The sequence below is a fragment of the Gopherus evgoodei genome, chromosome 15, assembly GCF_007399415.2.
Source record: "Gopherus evgoodei ecotype Sinaloan lineage chromosome 15, rGopEvg1_v1.p, whole genome shotgun sequence".
Classification (NCBI taxonomy): Eukaryota; Metazoa; Chordata; order Testudines; family Testudinidae; genus Gopherus; species Gopherus evgoodei.
The window spans coordinates 22,078,856-22,094,865 of record NC_044336.1 but is presented as its reverse complement, the minus strand read 5'-3'; the positions used below and the strand labels follow the sequence as shown (position 1 = coordinate 22,094,865).

The window sequence follows — 16,010 nt, the reverse complement described above, 5'->3', positions numbered from 1 at the left end:
TCAATTAAAAAGTGCTGTTTATTAGTTAAATATTCAAATACGGTAAACAGAAACAAACGATTGCTCTATATAAACGAGTGACTTTGAGACCCCTGAAACGACAGCGCCAACTTGGCAAAGTGAAGTGCATTTGAGCCCCACCTAACTTTTTGTCATAGTCTCTTGCATATTACCAGGAACTCTCCACAGGACATTCAGATTTTCTCCCGGACCTTGTCAGCCAGCTCTTCAGCTAGTGTCACTGAAATACATGGATCTATTGATGATTTCCACCAAGCTGAGGATCTGGCCCTTGTAAATTCCCATGAATCTATCTATTTCTGCAGTCCTCAACTGTGCAAATGCCCAATGAAGTCAATGGCAATTTTGCTTGATTAAGGGTCACAGAATTTGGCCCCATCTCATTTTGGATCCTCTTGATCTGGTGCTATACATCAAATTGTTAAGCAGTATTTGGAAGTCTCTTTCCATCCGTCCCCTGACATCTTTTGTTTGGTTTTAAATAGTAAGAAACAGATTAACTAGTTATGCATGTTCTTCTTTAAAGCAGGAAAAGGAGATTTTCAGCTAAATTTCTGAACCCCGAACTCAGCAAAGATTTATAGTAACCATTCACACCTCTGTAGTGTATTGAATTTAAATGAGTCTTTTATGTAAAGACCCACTGCTTACAACCCAAAGACAAACACAAATAATTTTATTATAGCCAGAACAAAAATCTGACTGAATACAGCAGCAAGCACTGCTCATCAGTCTCTTACTGACAGCTGTGAAAGTCTGGAATTAACCCTTATGCTTTCCAAGTAGGGGGTGGAAGAAAAAATGCGCAATTCCAAAGAGAAACACGAAGTTAAAGCCCCCCCACAACTCTGAAATTGTAATTCTGACATCTAATGGAGGAATACTGTAAATAAATCAATCCCCGTCTTCTGAAAAATCAATTATGTCCCAGATTTAAAGAGATCTCTTGAAGTGTAGAAGGCGGACTACCACCTCCGGAGAAGCTAAAAAGATACACCCCTTCCATTTCAAAATTACGAACAAATGTGCAACACCAGAATTCCTAACAGATAAATTTTATCCTTAGAACTTTTTGTCCAAAAATTTCTCTTTCATCTTTACACACACTGTAGAATTCTCTTTCTATATGTTGTCCTAAAGGACAATGTTTGTGGAGATCTTGAGTAGAACTCATATAGATAAACAAGTTGGAGATCATTTTAGTCCCAAAGAAGATTTAGATAAATTTGGATACAGCTTTGACAAACATTAAATCTCTTCTTTAATGATGTTCCTCAAACAAACAGTTAGCAAAATATTTGAAATTCTTTGTATAATGTCACATTTTAATGTAAACATCAAATAATGTACCAAAAGTTTTACTGGAAGAAGAAAAAGAAAAACCAGAAAAAAAAATAAACAAAACAAAAAAACCTCAAAGCGGCACAATTATTTATCTTTATACCACTGGCGAAGGGGAGAAAAAAGCCAGATTACAAACATTTACACATGCATAGTGGAAAAAAAACAAAAAACCAAGTATTTTACTAAATTCACGCTTTTTTTTTAAAATAGTTATTAAATCTACTAAGCACCAACATACCTAAAAATTCATTTTCAGCTTCATGATTCATTTAAAAAACCTATCAAATTAACCTTTCAAACAAGCTTAAATTAGTAGCTTGTCCAAAAATAAAATGTAGAGCATTTTTGTAAGTATACCAATGCTTTTTATCTGAATGTTTCCAAACAATGGCAAGTGTCTGCAAAGAATGCCTTTACTTTACCCTACAGTGGATGGAGAATACAATACCACATCATACAGAATCTAAAACTATAAAAGTCTCAGAATGCAGCATCCCTTCACAAAAAAGCTGATAAAACTGAAAGTATTTATAAGATGCTGCACCTTTATTTAAAAAAAAAATTAAATGAATTTAAGCAGAAATAACATACATTTTTACATTAACTGGCCATTTCTGGTACAGAAACCCAGCACAGTATGCTAATGTTATTGAATAAATGTAATTGCTACTTACAATTTATTTTTAAATACAATTTAGACAAACTTTTTTTTTATTTTATTTTTTTTTTAAAGTTGCACAATTAACCTCTTAGCTGCTAGCTTAATGCAACACATTGGTAACATGACACAAATTAAAAAATAATGTGTTTGTGTGTGTGTATGTGTGTGTGTGTTCTACATAAAAGCTTTCAAAATTCTGGCCCACATCAAAAAATGCAAAATAATGGAATATAATTAAAAAATTAGTTGCAAGTCTAGCAGCAAAGCAATTAAGTGAGGATATATTTACTAATATAAACAAAGGGAATAGTTGCAACTACAGGTGAAGCCCCAACTATCTTAGATCTACTGACACAAATAGAAATTAAATTCTCTCTAAAAAAAATAATCTGATTATTTAAAATAGGAGTAAAAGCCATTGCTACCTGATGAACTACCTAGGCTAAGTTCCTGAAACAAAGACAAAGGGTCACTATTCTTTTTTGCCTGCTCAGGAGGAGGTTTGGGCTTTGGCGGAGCCCGCAGAGCACTTGCGTAGGACATAGCAGGCTTGTTCCCGCCAGCATTCTGCTGGCTGTTGCTGTTTGATTCGACGATCTGCTTGTTGGGCATAAGGGGTGGGAACTGGCCGAGATGCTGAAGCACGTTATAGTTGAAGGAATTGGACAGCTGTATGTTTTCGGCTTTCAGGTGATCCTCTGGGGGTTTGACTGTCTTCGGTGGAGCTGAAAACAGAACAAATAAAGCCAGTTTAACTAAATAGCTTTCGTTAAGTGAAATCCATTTGCTGATGCCCTCATACAAAATGATAAACTGACATCCAGATACTGCAGAACCTTAATATTAAGTTAAAATGACAGAAGGTTTGAGATCAATATTAGATTTCATCAGGGCCTCTTTTCAAATGATTCTAGCTTCAGACTATTTTTTCCTTAGTCCTCTCTTTTGTACAAGCAAATAAACCCATATAAGCCTCATTACATCCACATCTATAGGAAACAGAGGGACTAATCCTATTGGGAGCAAGGACTGAGTAAAAACTGAGTGGGAATGTAAGGATTTAGACCCTACAGATTATGTACCCGAACAGGTAGTCCTTTTATCTGCAGTCAAAATGAAACCAATTTCCTAATCTTGCTGTACACAGGTCCAGTGTGATGGATGGCAGGAGAGAGATCACTTCATCATTACTTGTTAGGTTCACTTCCTTTGAAGCACCTGGCATTGGCCACTGTTGGTAGACAGGATACTGGGCTGGATGAACCTTTGGTCTGATCCAGGTTGGCTATTCTTATGTTCTCATGAGCTATCACCCAGAGGTATATGATACAATCCATGTTAAGGCCATAGCTTCTATATCATCAGGAAAAGCTGATTACATTGTCAGTAAACTTAATTCTGTGCTATAAGGTCAGAATGCCTTGGCTCTTACATACCAAGGGAGGATGTATTTTTTTGTGTGCCACAAGACACATTTCACATTAGTCCAATAATGTAACCTTATAAGGTCAAAGAAGTTTCCCAATCAGTTTTATATGTGGGAGAGAAAGCCTGGGTTAACTATTAGGAAAAACGATTATAAGAACAAGTAGGCAAGGCAACAATCTGCTAAGGAAGGAGAAGCTATGAAATCAATAGGAGAGACATTCAGGACTGAACAAGTCACCTATCTTCTATCAGGAGAGACATTCTATTCATCCTATTCACACTGATCCTGCCATGATGCACAGGGTGAACTAGCTGACCCATTACAGAAAAAATGCTTCATGTTCAGGCCTATGCTAATTCAAACGCTCTTTATCCAATGAGACAGATCTCCCAGGGTGGGGAGTATATTTCACTTTCCATCTCATTTCATAGCTTAAACAGGCTAAAATTAAAATTGACAGCACTGTACATAACACATTCACAAACAAACTCAGACTTCTGATGCAACCCAACTAATTATTGCTGTTTTAGACTGAATGCACTCCTGTTAATTGATATGTTCTAACTCCATATTTAACTCCTCCTGCAACTATAAGAAAACTGCTTTAAAGCAATGAGTATGAAACTGCTTTCAAGTGAATTTTGTGAATCCTAATGAAGTATCCTACTTTCAGCTGGGGAATTCAGCTGCTGTTTTCCAGGAGCTAAGAAAACTCAGCCTTTTATTTGGAGGATAATGATATAAATGAAATCTAAAATAATGCCAGTGATGGGCGGTGGGCATATTTTCTAATTGTTTCCTTCTTTAAAAATTAAATGTTAATTTCATGAGTTGAGTATACAAAAACACCAGTGCACACAGACACCTCTTGTGTGTGTGTTTCTACAGAAAGTTTGACAGAAAGAACAGACAGGGTTACTAAACTTACAAAGAGAAAGCAATGTAAGATTAAAGAGAGGCCAGATGACTTGCATGAGAGCCCCAGGTGAGAAGGAACTGTAAATGAGGCACCCAATGCAGAAAGAAATACGTAATAAATACCACTGATGATAACATAACCTATGTGTTTATAAGTCTATAAAAAAAGGTCACATTCAGCAGAATGTAGGTCAAGCCTCTCAAACAGCCTAATCATTGACCACTAGTACCACAATGGCGAGTTAAGATTGGACTAGAATTACCAGGCCTGCAAAACTATAAACGTGGAAAAACTTAGAAGACATCAAAAGTGGATTGCATTCCGTTGCATTAGGTGTTACACATGACAAATTTATGTGTGTTTATTTATTCACAAAAATGGCTGCCATGCCTAAGGATGGAAACATGTTTGTATCAAATACTGATGCTAGTCTAACTTGCCCAACTGGCCTTAGGATTTATCAGCTGGTAGCAATAGATATGTAAGGTACATTTTATATATCTCTATTTCCTTTCAGGATTTTGTTTAGAGCCTTACTCTCAACGGTTACATGAAATCAATGAAATGTGATACATATTGATCCCAATAGAGTCTAGCGGGAATTTCAGAGCTTCCATTGCATCAGCAAACCAAAAAGCCTAGAGCAACATCAGATCTGGATGCCACTGTGGTAAGATAGAATACAGTGAACTTGGTACCTTATTTTTCCAGTGCAAAAAGGAAAACGAACATTTTAAAGGATGTGCCCTAAACATGCAAAGGCACAACAATGCTGCAGTAACAGACGGTATAATATTTCCAATACTGTTTTGGAATATCAACATTTTAACACTCTGAAAACGTAAAATGCATGAGAGGAAAGTAATTCTAAAGCACCGCAGTATGAGATTTTTTCGTTCACTCTCTGCTTTTTTTTTTTTTTGTACATATGCCATTAATTTAAAACACCTTAGTAACTAGTGCACCACGAAACTGAAGGGAAGCAGAAACTGCATGACACTGTTGGTTTTAAGAAGCCGATCAAATACAAATAAGTCTTTTGAAGATAATATACAGTAGCTATCAATAAGAGTTGTTAATACTCAAATGGAAAGTTCAGGTACATTAATACTGATAATTTATTTATTTATTTATTTTTTAAAGAGAGCTTGTTTTTTATGTGAAGTAAGTGCGGAGAAAAGGTGCCATACTGGTAGACTTGTTATTTGCAAAGTAGCACAGTAAGATTCCCTATGCTGCCCCAGCTCCACTCTGGAATGACCACCTCTAGCAGTGAAAAACTAGTTGGTGTCCATGCTAAATCAGTCTCCACTAAGACTGCCAGCAAGGAAGTTTCAAGTGTGATTCTTCTGTGATGTACCCACGTCTATCTGTCAGTGTGCTACTATGGCCTATATCACTGATGTGTTTAAGCATGTGAGTTCACTAGGAACTGCACTGAGATCTCAAACTCAGTTCCTGCAGATCACCGTCAAAATCTGAGATGGTGACAGTAACAGGAACCACAGCTTTAAGGTGAAACAACATACCTCACATCAAACCCCTTTTGTCACCAGGTTCTCTTAAGCACAAACTGGCTGAACTTGAATCAAAGGAGGAGAATGTTTGAACTTAGTAAGATTTCTGGAGGACAGTGGAGCTATTTGGAGGAAATGCTTCACAGCATTCACTTCTCAGTCACATGCAGCAGACCAACCTGCTAACTACCTGAGACAACAGTATATGAAAATATGAATATTGTTGTGCACAACAATTAAAAACCAAAATAACGAACCCTTCAGAAATATTTTGCCTAAATTCACTTCAAGTCTCGGCAGCCAATACATATACGTTGTGAAGAGCAGCTAAGCCTCATTTAGAGTTTGTCACTCTGGCCCAAGCAGCTCACCCCAGTAAGGCAAGTGGAGAGATTTAGAAAAAAACCAAACATTACTTACCTAACAGTTCTCTGGATGGTACTGCTCTGTTGGATCCGTTGCATGGAATGTTCTGATATGGGACAGATGAGGTGGAGTTTACCCACAGCTCAGGCGATGAATAGTTGAAAGAAGACTGGTTACTATGGTCCTGAAGCTCTTTACACTGACCAAGATTGTCTTGAGGAGTGTTAAAATCTTCAGCACAAGCCTGGACTGAACTAGAGGAAATTCTTCTTTGGTACAACGGCCTGCCTGGTCCTCTTGGTTCATACTGCATAAAAAAAAAAAAGTTCTTTAATTCGCTGGCATACATGTTATGGCAGTTTACCCCCTACATCTCTCTAATAAACGTGAAAGTGCCTTCAAACACTGAAAAAATCTTAAGAAATTCCCGCTAGTAATGATTGCATTAATTGACAAAGATTGTTAATGATAAAGAGCAACAATAACTTAAAGCATATATAAAGAGGGTATAGAGTTAACGGTTGAGATTTCTTGATTTGTAAGTACTTGTTATCTCAATCTTAACGTTAGTTTTCCTTTGCACAGTATCTCTCTATAACACGCAAATTTAGTCTCCAAAGGGTTAAATAAGGAAGCAGGACATTTACATGAACAGGTGAAAATGCTCAGTTACAATGCATAGAAAATAACTGGCAGGTTTGACCTTTGATTTCTACTATAACACATGAATGACTTGCATACCAGGATTTGGGGCACGTATGAGGTCATATTTATATACTGGCCTTTGCATGAAGATATGCACACAGAGAACAAATGCTGTGGAGAACTGTTTGTTATCATGGGAAATAAGCAAAGAATTGTATTTGAAAACACAGAAAAGACTTGCTTCCATTGATCTTGCAGACAGAGTAGATAAAAAAGACAGGAGATGCATTAACTCCTTGGTACCAATAGTTGAGATTTAAGGACGCTCTAAATGCTTGGGCAATTCAAGGCAGACACCCTCTGTTAAAGTTTAATGCAAAAGATAAAGTTGAAGCAATGTAGAAATTATGGTCACAACTGACTGAAAGAAAAGGGAGAACCTTATTTTGCTTTAAGGTGGACTCTAATGGTCATTTGGGGAAAGACAGGTGTTCCACAGTTTGTTACCCTTCTCTGCTGGTGCGAACTTGTCTAAATAAGGCAAAGGTAAAGTTACTTCTAGATGAGGGCAGAGCAAACATAGTGTGAAAATGGAGATTCTGCAGGGGACAAATACAGACTGAGAAAGGCACGAGGCCAAAAATTGTTTTGAAATGCAGGCACTTAGTTTCACACTTCCTGGTAAGAAAGCCCCATTTTGAGTAGAGATGCAGGGAGCATCTGAGCAGAGACGATGCACATGGAGATGAAAAAACAGCTTTAAAAATTATTCTGATATTACCATATTCCACCCCAAACGATCAGTACTAAAAGACCAATAAGATTCAATGAAAAACTGCTATCACAATAGTAAGTAGAATAATGCTAAGTATATAATAGAAAAGCATGGAAATACTAACAATTTTATTTATAGAGCTGAAATTATAACAAATGAAATAAATCTTAAAATACAAACAGAACACCTGACTGCAAGCAATTTGAGGCAAGGACTGTCATTTCCTATGTGAGTGTACGGTGCCCTATCTAACTGGCCTCCAGGCGCTACCACAGTTCAAATGTTAAAAAAAATACCGGCAGTAATATAAAAAGTCAAATAAGAAGACTGCACTGAAAAAAAAAAGGAGGGGGAGAATATGCATAGATTGACAGAGATTAAGGACCTAATATTTAAAGGGACATTTGCTGGCATATAAAGGGAGACCAGGTAAATAACTATATGTGCAAATACACGGTCTTGACTGAGGTCATTTTGATCTAACTACTGTATCTGATTTAGCTGTTTTTTAAAAACCAGGCTCTATGTCTGAAATATGTTTAAAACATTTAATTTTCACAAGCTTTTTGTAAATGGAGAGATGATGACCTGAGGCAGATACTGCAGAATAACTGATCATTAGCGGGGCGGCTCCAAGCCCCAGCATGCCAAGCGCGTGCTTGGGGCGGCATGCCATGGGGGGGCACTCTGCTGGTGGCTGGGAGGGCAGCAGGCGGCTCCGGTGGACTCCACCGAAGCCGCGGGACCGGTGACCGGCAGAGCGCTCCCCGCGGCATGCTGCCGTGCTTGGGGCAGCAAAATGTCTAGAGCGGCCCCGATCATTAGAGACAACTTATTGCAAAATTCTCTGATTGTTAAAAGGAGTGGTCTTGAAGGAAAGTTTTCTTCCAAAGCCTCTTGTGGCTATAGCTTTTGGGACACAGGATTTTCTCTGATTTGTTTTGTTTTGTTGTTTTTTTGAAGCAAATTAAACAAAAAACCCTGGTTTTTTAAAAGAAGGTTTTTCCTTTCTTTCACATTTTTATTGCATAAAACGTGGTATTGTAGCACACTGAAAGAAACATATATTGCCCCCAATATATCTGCTTGTGGGCACATACAGTGTGACTGGCAGATCAAAGAATATAATGCTAGCAAAATACTGAAAATATTCATAGATTCTTGCTACTACTAGTCTGTAGGAGGTTTGCCATTGATTGTAATGGCAGCAAGACTGAGTCCATATCATATTTCCAAAGTGTAAATAAAATGTAATATATTACAATCAGATATTACATAAATTAAGATTAAGATTATGGTCCTAGAATAATTCAAAATAACTTTTTTTTATGTTTTGAACTAGGGGCCAGATTTACAGAGGTATTTAGGTGCCAAAGATGTAAATAGGTCATCATGAGACTTACAAAAGCACCTAAGCAGGTTAGGTGCCTAACTCCCATTGACTTTCAATTAAAATCCTTCCAAAATCAAATTGGCTAATGCCTGAAGTTCTAACCCTAAATGTAATTCTGTATGTTAGTATGGTAGTTTGATCACATTAATAGAATGAGGAATAATCTGATAAATGGTAAAGTGAAGGGGGATGCACCTAGAAAACATACTTTCCACATTGGCACTATCAATATTTTCTCTGTATTTGATTTCCTGGGTCAGTCTGCCTCCTGTCTGAGGACTTATGTGATCCTGCACAGTTCTGAAGCAGCATGGGGGTCAGTGGTTGTCCAGAGCACCCAGCACTTCACCAGATCGAGAGGTGAGGATGCTTGGCATCTTACAGGATCAGACTCTCTCTTTGTAGCAGCCACAGTAAACAACAATCAACTTAGAAATACTGTTTGTCACAAACCACGCAGGAGAAATTGCAACAGAATGAACGTTTTTCACATGCACTCCAGAGTTCAGGGCACGTATTATATCCAAGGGGAAAACGTCAGACACTGAGCAGTGACATTTTGAGCTATTGTGAATCTTTCTGCTCTAGCTTTCTCCTTTTCAATATAGAGCACTTAAGCCTCCAATTATGAGCCACCTCTAAAAAAGTACCTTTAGAAAAAGAGGGAAAATGTCAGTTTGGGTAGATAAAAATAGCTTAATTGTTGTTTTCCTTCAATCCCTAACCATGTAATTAGAGTTTGACTGCAATATATCCTGAATTTCTCCAACAGGAAGGCTGCTTTTGATAATTCTGTTTTAGGACATTGGTGGCAGAATACCCTGGATATGTAATGTAGCCAATATGTTGCTGCTGCTTTTAGAGTTTAAAGATCTCCAGATTTGTATCTTAAATCAAAGATTAAAAAGCTCCATGAAGGTCTGGGTCCTGAAACCCTTATGTAAGTAGCCTCATTGACCTAACATTAAATACCTGGTGCTTGTAAAAACATGCAGGGACAGATCTTTATTTGGTATAGCCATAACTCCATTATGGAACTACACTGATTTTCAGCCACACAGGACCTGGTTCTCAAGTTATATTTTCACCTCTTTAATCTCTGTTGGTTATACAGAAGGTAGGATTGATTAATAGCCATGATAATGTTTTAGAGAAGAAAAGGCTCCCATGGCAAATGGCTCACAGGGATGATCTACCTTTTCAGACTACTGTACCCCTTTCAGGAGTCTGATATGTCTTGTGTTCCCCAAGTTTCACCTCACTTTAAAACTACTTGCTTACAAAATCAGACATGAAAATACAAAAGTGCCACAGAACACTAGTACTGACAAATTGCTTACTTTCTCATTACCATGTAATTATAAAATTAATTAATTGGAATACATTTTGCTGTACAGTATACACAAGCAGTATAAACAAGAGGGAAAATCAGCAGAGTCCTGTGGCACCTTAATGGCTAACAAACATATTGGAGCATGAGCTTTTGTGGGTGAACACCCTCTTCGTCAGATGCATCTGACGAAGTGGGTATTCACCCACGAAAGCTCATGCTCCAATACATCTGTTAGTCTATAAGGTGCCACAGGACTCTTTGCTGATTTTACAGAACCAGACTAACACGGCTATCCCTCTGATACAAGAAGGAAAATGTCAGTTTGGGTAGATAAAAACAGCTGAATCGTTGTTTTCCTTCAATCCCTAACCATGTAATTAGAGTTTGACTGTGATATATCTTGAATTCCCCCAAAAGGAAGGCTCTTTTGACAATTTTGTTTTAGGACACTGTAAGAAATTTTAGTTTGTACTGACTTCACTACTATTTTTTTATGTAGCTTGTTGTAAAATTAGGCAAATATCTAGATGAGATGATGTACCCTCTGGAAGTCCTCTGCATACCCGCAAGGGTACGCATACCTGGTTGAGAACCACATGCATCTGCTTTCTAATCACCAGATTCAGTGGGTGGAGGGAAGTGATCAACCATATCAGAACAACAGTGCATGTAAGAAGATGCCTGTTTCTCAAAAAAAGAAAATGCCTCTGTCTCACATTCCTGAGGAAACATAGGCACTTACCCATAGGATTCTAAGCAATTAAACTCCATTTTATATTATATATATAATAAAATTCATAGTGTTTATCAATATCTACTCAATAGCTTCATAAATAGTTGGCTAATGGCATACAGAGTACAGTTATAAAGTTTGTGGACAATACCAAGCTGGGAGGGGTTGCAAGCGCTTAGGAGGACAGGATTAGAACTCAAAAGGATCTTGACAAACTGGAGAAAGGGTCTGAAATAAATAGGGTGAAAGTCAATAAGGACAAATTCCCATAGTATGTGCACAGGTGCAAGTCCACAGTACTGATCATCATTCAGAAACAACAGATGAAAGCCTGGTCCCACTGAAGTCAATAGGAGTTTTGCCATTGACTTCAGGGGAGCCAGGATTCATCCACTGAATTCAAAACCTGAATTATTTGTTGCAAAGGTAACATGCAAATTCAAAAAGAGTTTGTCCCCACTGACATCTCAGAGAATTCAGAATACATTATCTACCATAAAAGGAGGTTATACAGCTAGATCTGGCAGACAAAGAAGGAGGAAGGAAGGTTGATGCATTTTTTTTTAATCCTTAAAACAGGAATTTGATGAGTATATTGCAGCCAATCCTTTTCTGAGGCATAAAAAAAAGAAGTTGACAGACAGAACATTTAAATTCAACTTAAATGAGTGCATTAGATACTCCTTCCCACTAACTTCAGTTTTAAATATCCATTTACAATTTTACTTTTATTATTTTTGTGAAACATTGAAGACCAATTTTATTTTGTAACAACTTTAGTTCAACATGCAATGCAGATTTCTTTGGTTTAATTTAACAGGCACAGAACTGGCTTTACTAATTTCACTGCTCTCAGTATTCAGGGCACATCTCACTACGCACAGTATATGTATAGATGTAGATTTTCCTGCTGATGCATATTTTTAATGCACAGGATAATGGAAAGAGAAGCAATTCCATAGGGCTTACAGATTGTCTCTCAGTTTAAAAATAAAAAATTATTATTGCTGAATAAATTAGGTCCACTGGCAAAACTACTATATCCACTTTCCCCTTGTGTCATATTTTGTAAACTTAGAAACAGGTGAAAAATAGCAACAAATGATTGGACAGCCGCACAGAAGCCAATGCTTTCTTGCCTTGGTTGGGCTTAGAATATTATACAATATAGGAACGCATTTCAGACTTCTTTATTGATAAAGAAAGCAAATGCCTGGTGCCAGAGTCGTCCTTTGGGTAGGGCAAATCAGGGTGACCGCTCTAGGCCCTGCACTTTGGGGGGCCCCGCGGGCCGCTGCAATTGGCCAATGCGGTCAGTCCCAGAAGAGACGAATGTGTCACTTCCACTTAAGACAGAATGTAATTTAATAGATCCTCTTTGCACCTACCAAATGGAACTGATGCAAAGAGTATTGTATCAGATCTGGACATACAAAAAGGAATCAGGTGTGGACAACAACAAATGTGTGTACTGTAACACTAATTTATGGATATGGCTACATCTAAAGGTAATACAGATTTCAGTGTAAAACATCCTTTGAATCGTGAAATATTCCTCTTTACTACTTTACTACTACTGCTCTGCAATATCAAAGATGAGAATATAATATAAAATTAATGAGAAAAAAGGACAAAGTATCTCTCACAGGTCATCAGATATAAAAACATGGGCATGTTGCAGATGTACAAAGCTGTTGCAACTATAAATATTTATTTGCTACCTGTGGAGTAATGGGATAACTCAGATAACTTTCCATTAATACCTTCTACAAGCTGACTATACTCAATGAAGTTTGCAGGGAAACTGAAAATTACCTGTCCATCACACCACATCATTTAAATCTTAAAATGCATGAACTAGTCAATGCTACGCGCACATCTGGTTCCTGCACTTAGTTATATACAAAGAACATAATATATTCTGCCTAAAACATAGTATTTCAGTACACGGTAAAGCTTAAAATTTTAAAACATAGTATCATTATTTGTTTCATACCGCACTAGGCTGACTGTCAAAAGCACACATGTGATGGGAATATCATCAATGAAGTACATCAGTCATCTTCACTTGGTAAAGAGGAAAGATAGACAATTTTGTGAAATGTACTATCCACTCTCTTTAATGCCTCATCATCACCAATAATTAACATACGGCTTAAGTTTGTATATTTATATAAAGAAACACAAAACCAAGCATTACATACTATGCCGGTAGAGACTCATCTTCTCTGATTTGAGAACGATCAGCTTTTCCAGCTGTAACATTGTGGACTTGAAGTAAAATCGATAAACTGTCATAGCCTAGTGATTAGCAGAGCAGCTCAAATGTTTCTTATAGTTTCTCAGTTGATGAAAGCTCAAACACTAACTAGATATTTTCTTTTATGATTTAGAGCATCAACTCTATTTTAAGTTTTATGCACAGAAAAACAGCTATCAAGCTGAATGAGTGAACTAAACTAGCTTTCGAATGACTGCTAGTATTCAGCTCTCCCTGTGAAACTTGACCTTGTAGCAGGAATCTGAGTTAAAAATACATCCAGCACTTTGTGTTTTCTTTATGGAACTCTGCCCTGGCCTTTATCTGAAAGGAGCCCAATTACAAGCTTGAGAGGAAAGATTTGTTCTTTAAACATTTTTTTCCAGCATTTGGCAAAGAGCAATCCCTTCCCCTCCCTCAACATCATGTTTTCAAAGGACTAAAATTAATTTGTACTAGTTAAATAGTGATTTGCTTTGCTTGTACATAAGTAACCAGTGTTGTCAGCACAGATCTGTAAGGACTATTTATTAGTTTATTGCTACTGCAAAGCCATCAAAAGGAAAGAAAACATTGCTCTTGTGCCCCACAAAAATAATTAATAATTGTGTTGAATCTTGGCAACAAAGGAGCAGATTTCATACAGTCAGGGGTGGTCTAATGGAGTGGGAAGCCAGTCAGAAATTTCTGACTTCTAATCATGACTTTCTGCCCTGGCCTACACTACAAAATATGAATAATCCACACCCAGAAAAGACATAGTTATACTGACCTAAGCACTGGTGTAGTGAGCAGTGCATTGGTTGGAGAGCTTCTCCTGCCAACAGAGCTACCACCTCTCATAGAAGCAGATTAACTAAGTCGAGGGGAGAAGCTGTCTCCCGTCAGCTTAGAGCATCTTCATTAGAGTGCTGCAGCTGTGCCAGTGCAGCATTTTAAGTGTAGACCTGCCCTTACTATGATTCTATTTGTGGCTCTGGGCAAGACATTTAACTTCTTTGAATCTGCAAAAAGGGGTACAATACAGTAGAATTCACTTTCAGTGCTTTATTCAGTTACATGGAAAAAGGAATCTGTTCTGCTCTCATTGAAGAGCAAGGAAAAACCCCCACTGCCATGAGCTAAGCAGTATGAGGGCTCAAATCTTAATTTCCAAAAGCCTGTAACTCCCTGCCAGCAAAGAAAGGGCTGAGTGCAGAGCCCTGAAGTACTGGTGTATGTCTGAGGGGAGGGAAAGTGGTTGCAAAACTTTCCTTTTTCACAGGCATTCAAGACATGAATTTTTAATCTACAACATATTTGCAATTCACTATTATTAGACATATATTTCCACATACATATATGTATTAAAATCCCCATACCTCTTCTAAGCTGTGGAGCGAAGAAGCAGATACTGCTCGAGATGTGAGTGGATGAAATGGCTCCTGACCCACTGCATGCTGATGACTCTGTATTTGTATAAAAGGGTTCTGTTGTGATCTATGGGGCAATGGAGGTATACCATAATGAAAGCCCTGCCCCATTAGGTGATTCTGCTGTAGGTTAGCATAGGTCCATGATCCATCAGGTTGCAGGTACTTCAAAGGAGGTGGGGTTATGTGTTCAGATGGCAGTGGGAACGGGGGATTGTATATTTGGGGCAAATGCTGCTGAAATGCTGGGTTGTTGGACATTTCAATGTCTCTGTTGTTTTCAGTGAAGTTAGGAAAGTGGCCACTATGGTTTGAGTTGCATGAAGGAGAAGGGAGCGCTGGTGGGCTTCTGGGCTGGGGAACTTGTCTGTATTGCAACAGTCTGGACTGGGGAGGTGGCATTTCAGCTAGGTCTCTGCTTTCACTTTGATCGCGGTGTGACAGCTCTCTGAGCAAGTCCTGGAACCTGTATTAGCAAAATAAATGTTATTAAGATGGAGAAATGCAAAAAGTGCATTGCTAAAGCTCCACCCATTTTGAGGTATCAGGTTCTGAACATCACAACCAGATTGGCAGCAAATACAAACCGTACAAAACATTATACTTAAATGTGCACAACAGCAAGTCTAGCTTCAAAGACTATAATTGTGGGCAACTGGAAATTAAGGACAGGAGATCTTACTGGACTGACATACCAACCAAAACAATCACACAAAACTCAGTGATCAATATCCTTCTGAAGGCTTGAAAATTTCTGGCCTTTCTATTCCAACGAGAAGGGCCTATTAATAATAATGTAATGTATCTAGGCCTATTGCTGACACTGAACATCACAACAACAGCTCTTTATAGGACTAATAGTGCCTGGCACCTGCGCATGGTATTATAGTGAAGGTGGGCTATGTTCTGTTTTTAAATGTAGTACTTTGAGAATTCAGACAACAAATACCTTGAATATGTTGCCTCTGTTTCATCTTCTGTATTACTCGCAAGTTTCCAGTTTGCCCTAACTGGCTGTTGGTGCAGTCCAATTGGTTGCTGGGGAAGATGTAGGTGAGGATGGTGATGGTGTGGATATGGAATATTGCCTTGACTGAGATACGCATTATGCTCATTCCATTGCTGTAACCTTGCTTGCTGCTGCTGCCTTAATGTTTCCAAAGCTACATTTCCATGCATACGATCTGTAAAACATATACAAA

The 16,010-nt window shown here is 38.0% G+C and overlaps 1 protein-coding gene across 4 annotated transcripts in view; it reads right to left on the bottom strand.

Annotated features, from left to right (window-relative positions):
- Positions 1-16,010, bottom strand: part of HELZ (helicase with zinc finger) — a 135,739-nt gene continuing 119,729 nt past the window's right edge. For all 4 annotated transcript variants that reach the window (XM_030533979.1, XM_030533981.1, XM_030533982.1 and 1 more), the window contains 4 exons: positions 15,758-15,992; positions 14,758-15,274; positions 6,312-6,564; positions 1-2,751 (listed from right to left, as the gene is read on the bottom strand). In XM_030533979.1, coding sequence (XP_030389839.1) covers positions 2,420-2,751; positions 6,312-6,564; positions 14,758-15,274; positions 15,758-15,992 — 1,337 coding nt within the window. In that variant the 3' untranslated portion in view covers positions 1-2,419. The remainder of the gene's footprint in view (positions 2,752-6,311; positions 6,565-14,757; positions 15,275-15,757; positions 15,993-16,010) is intronic.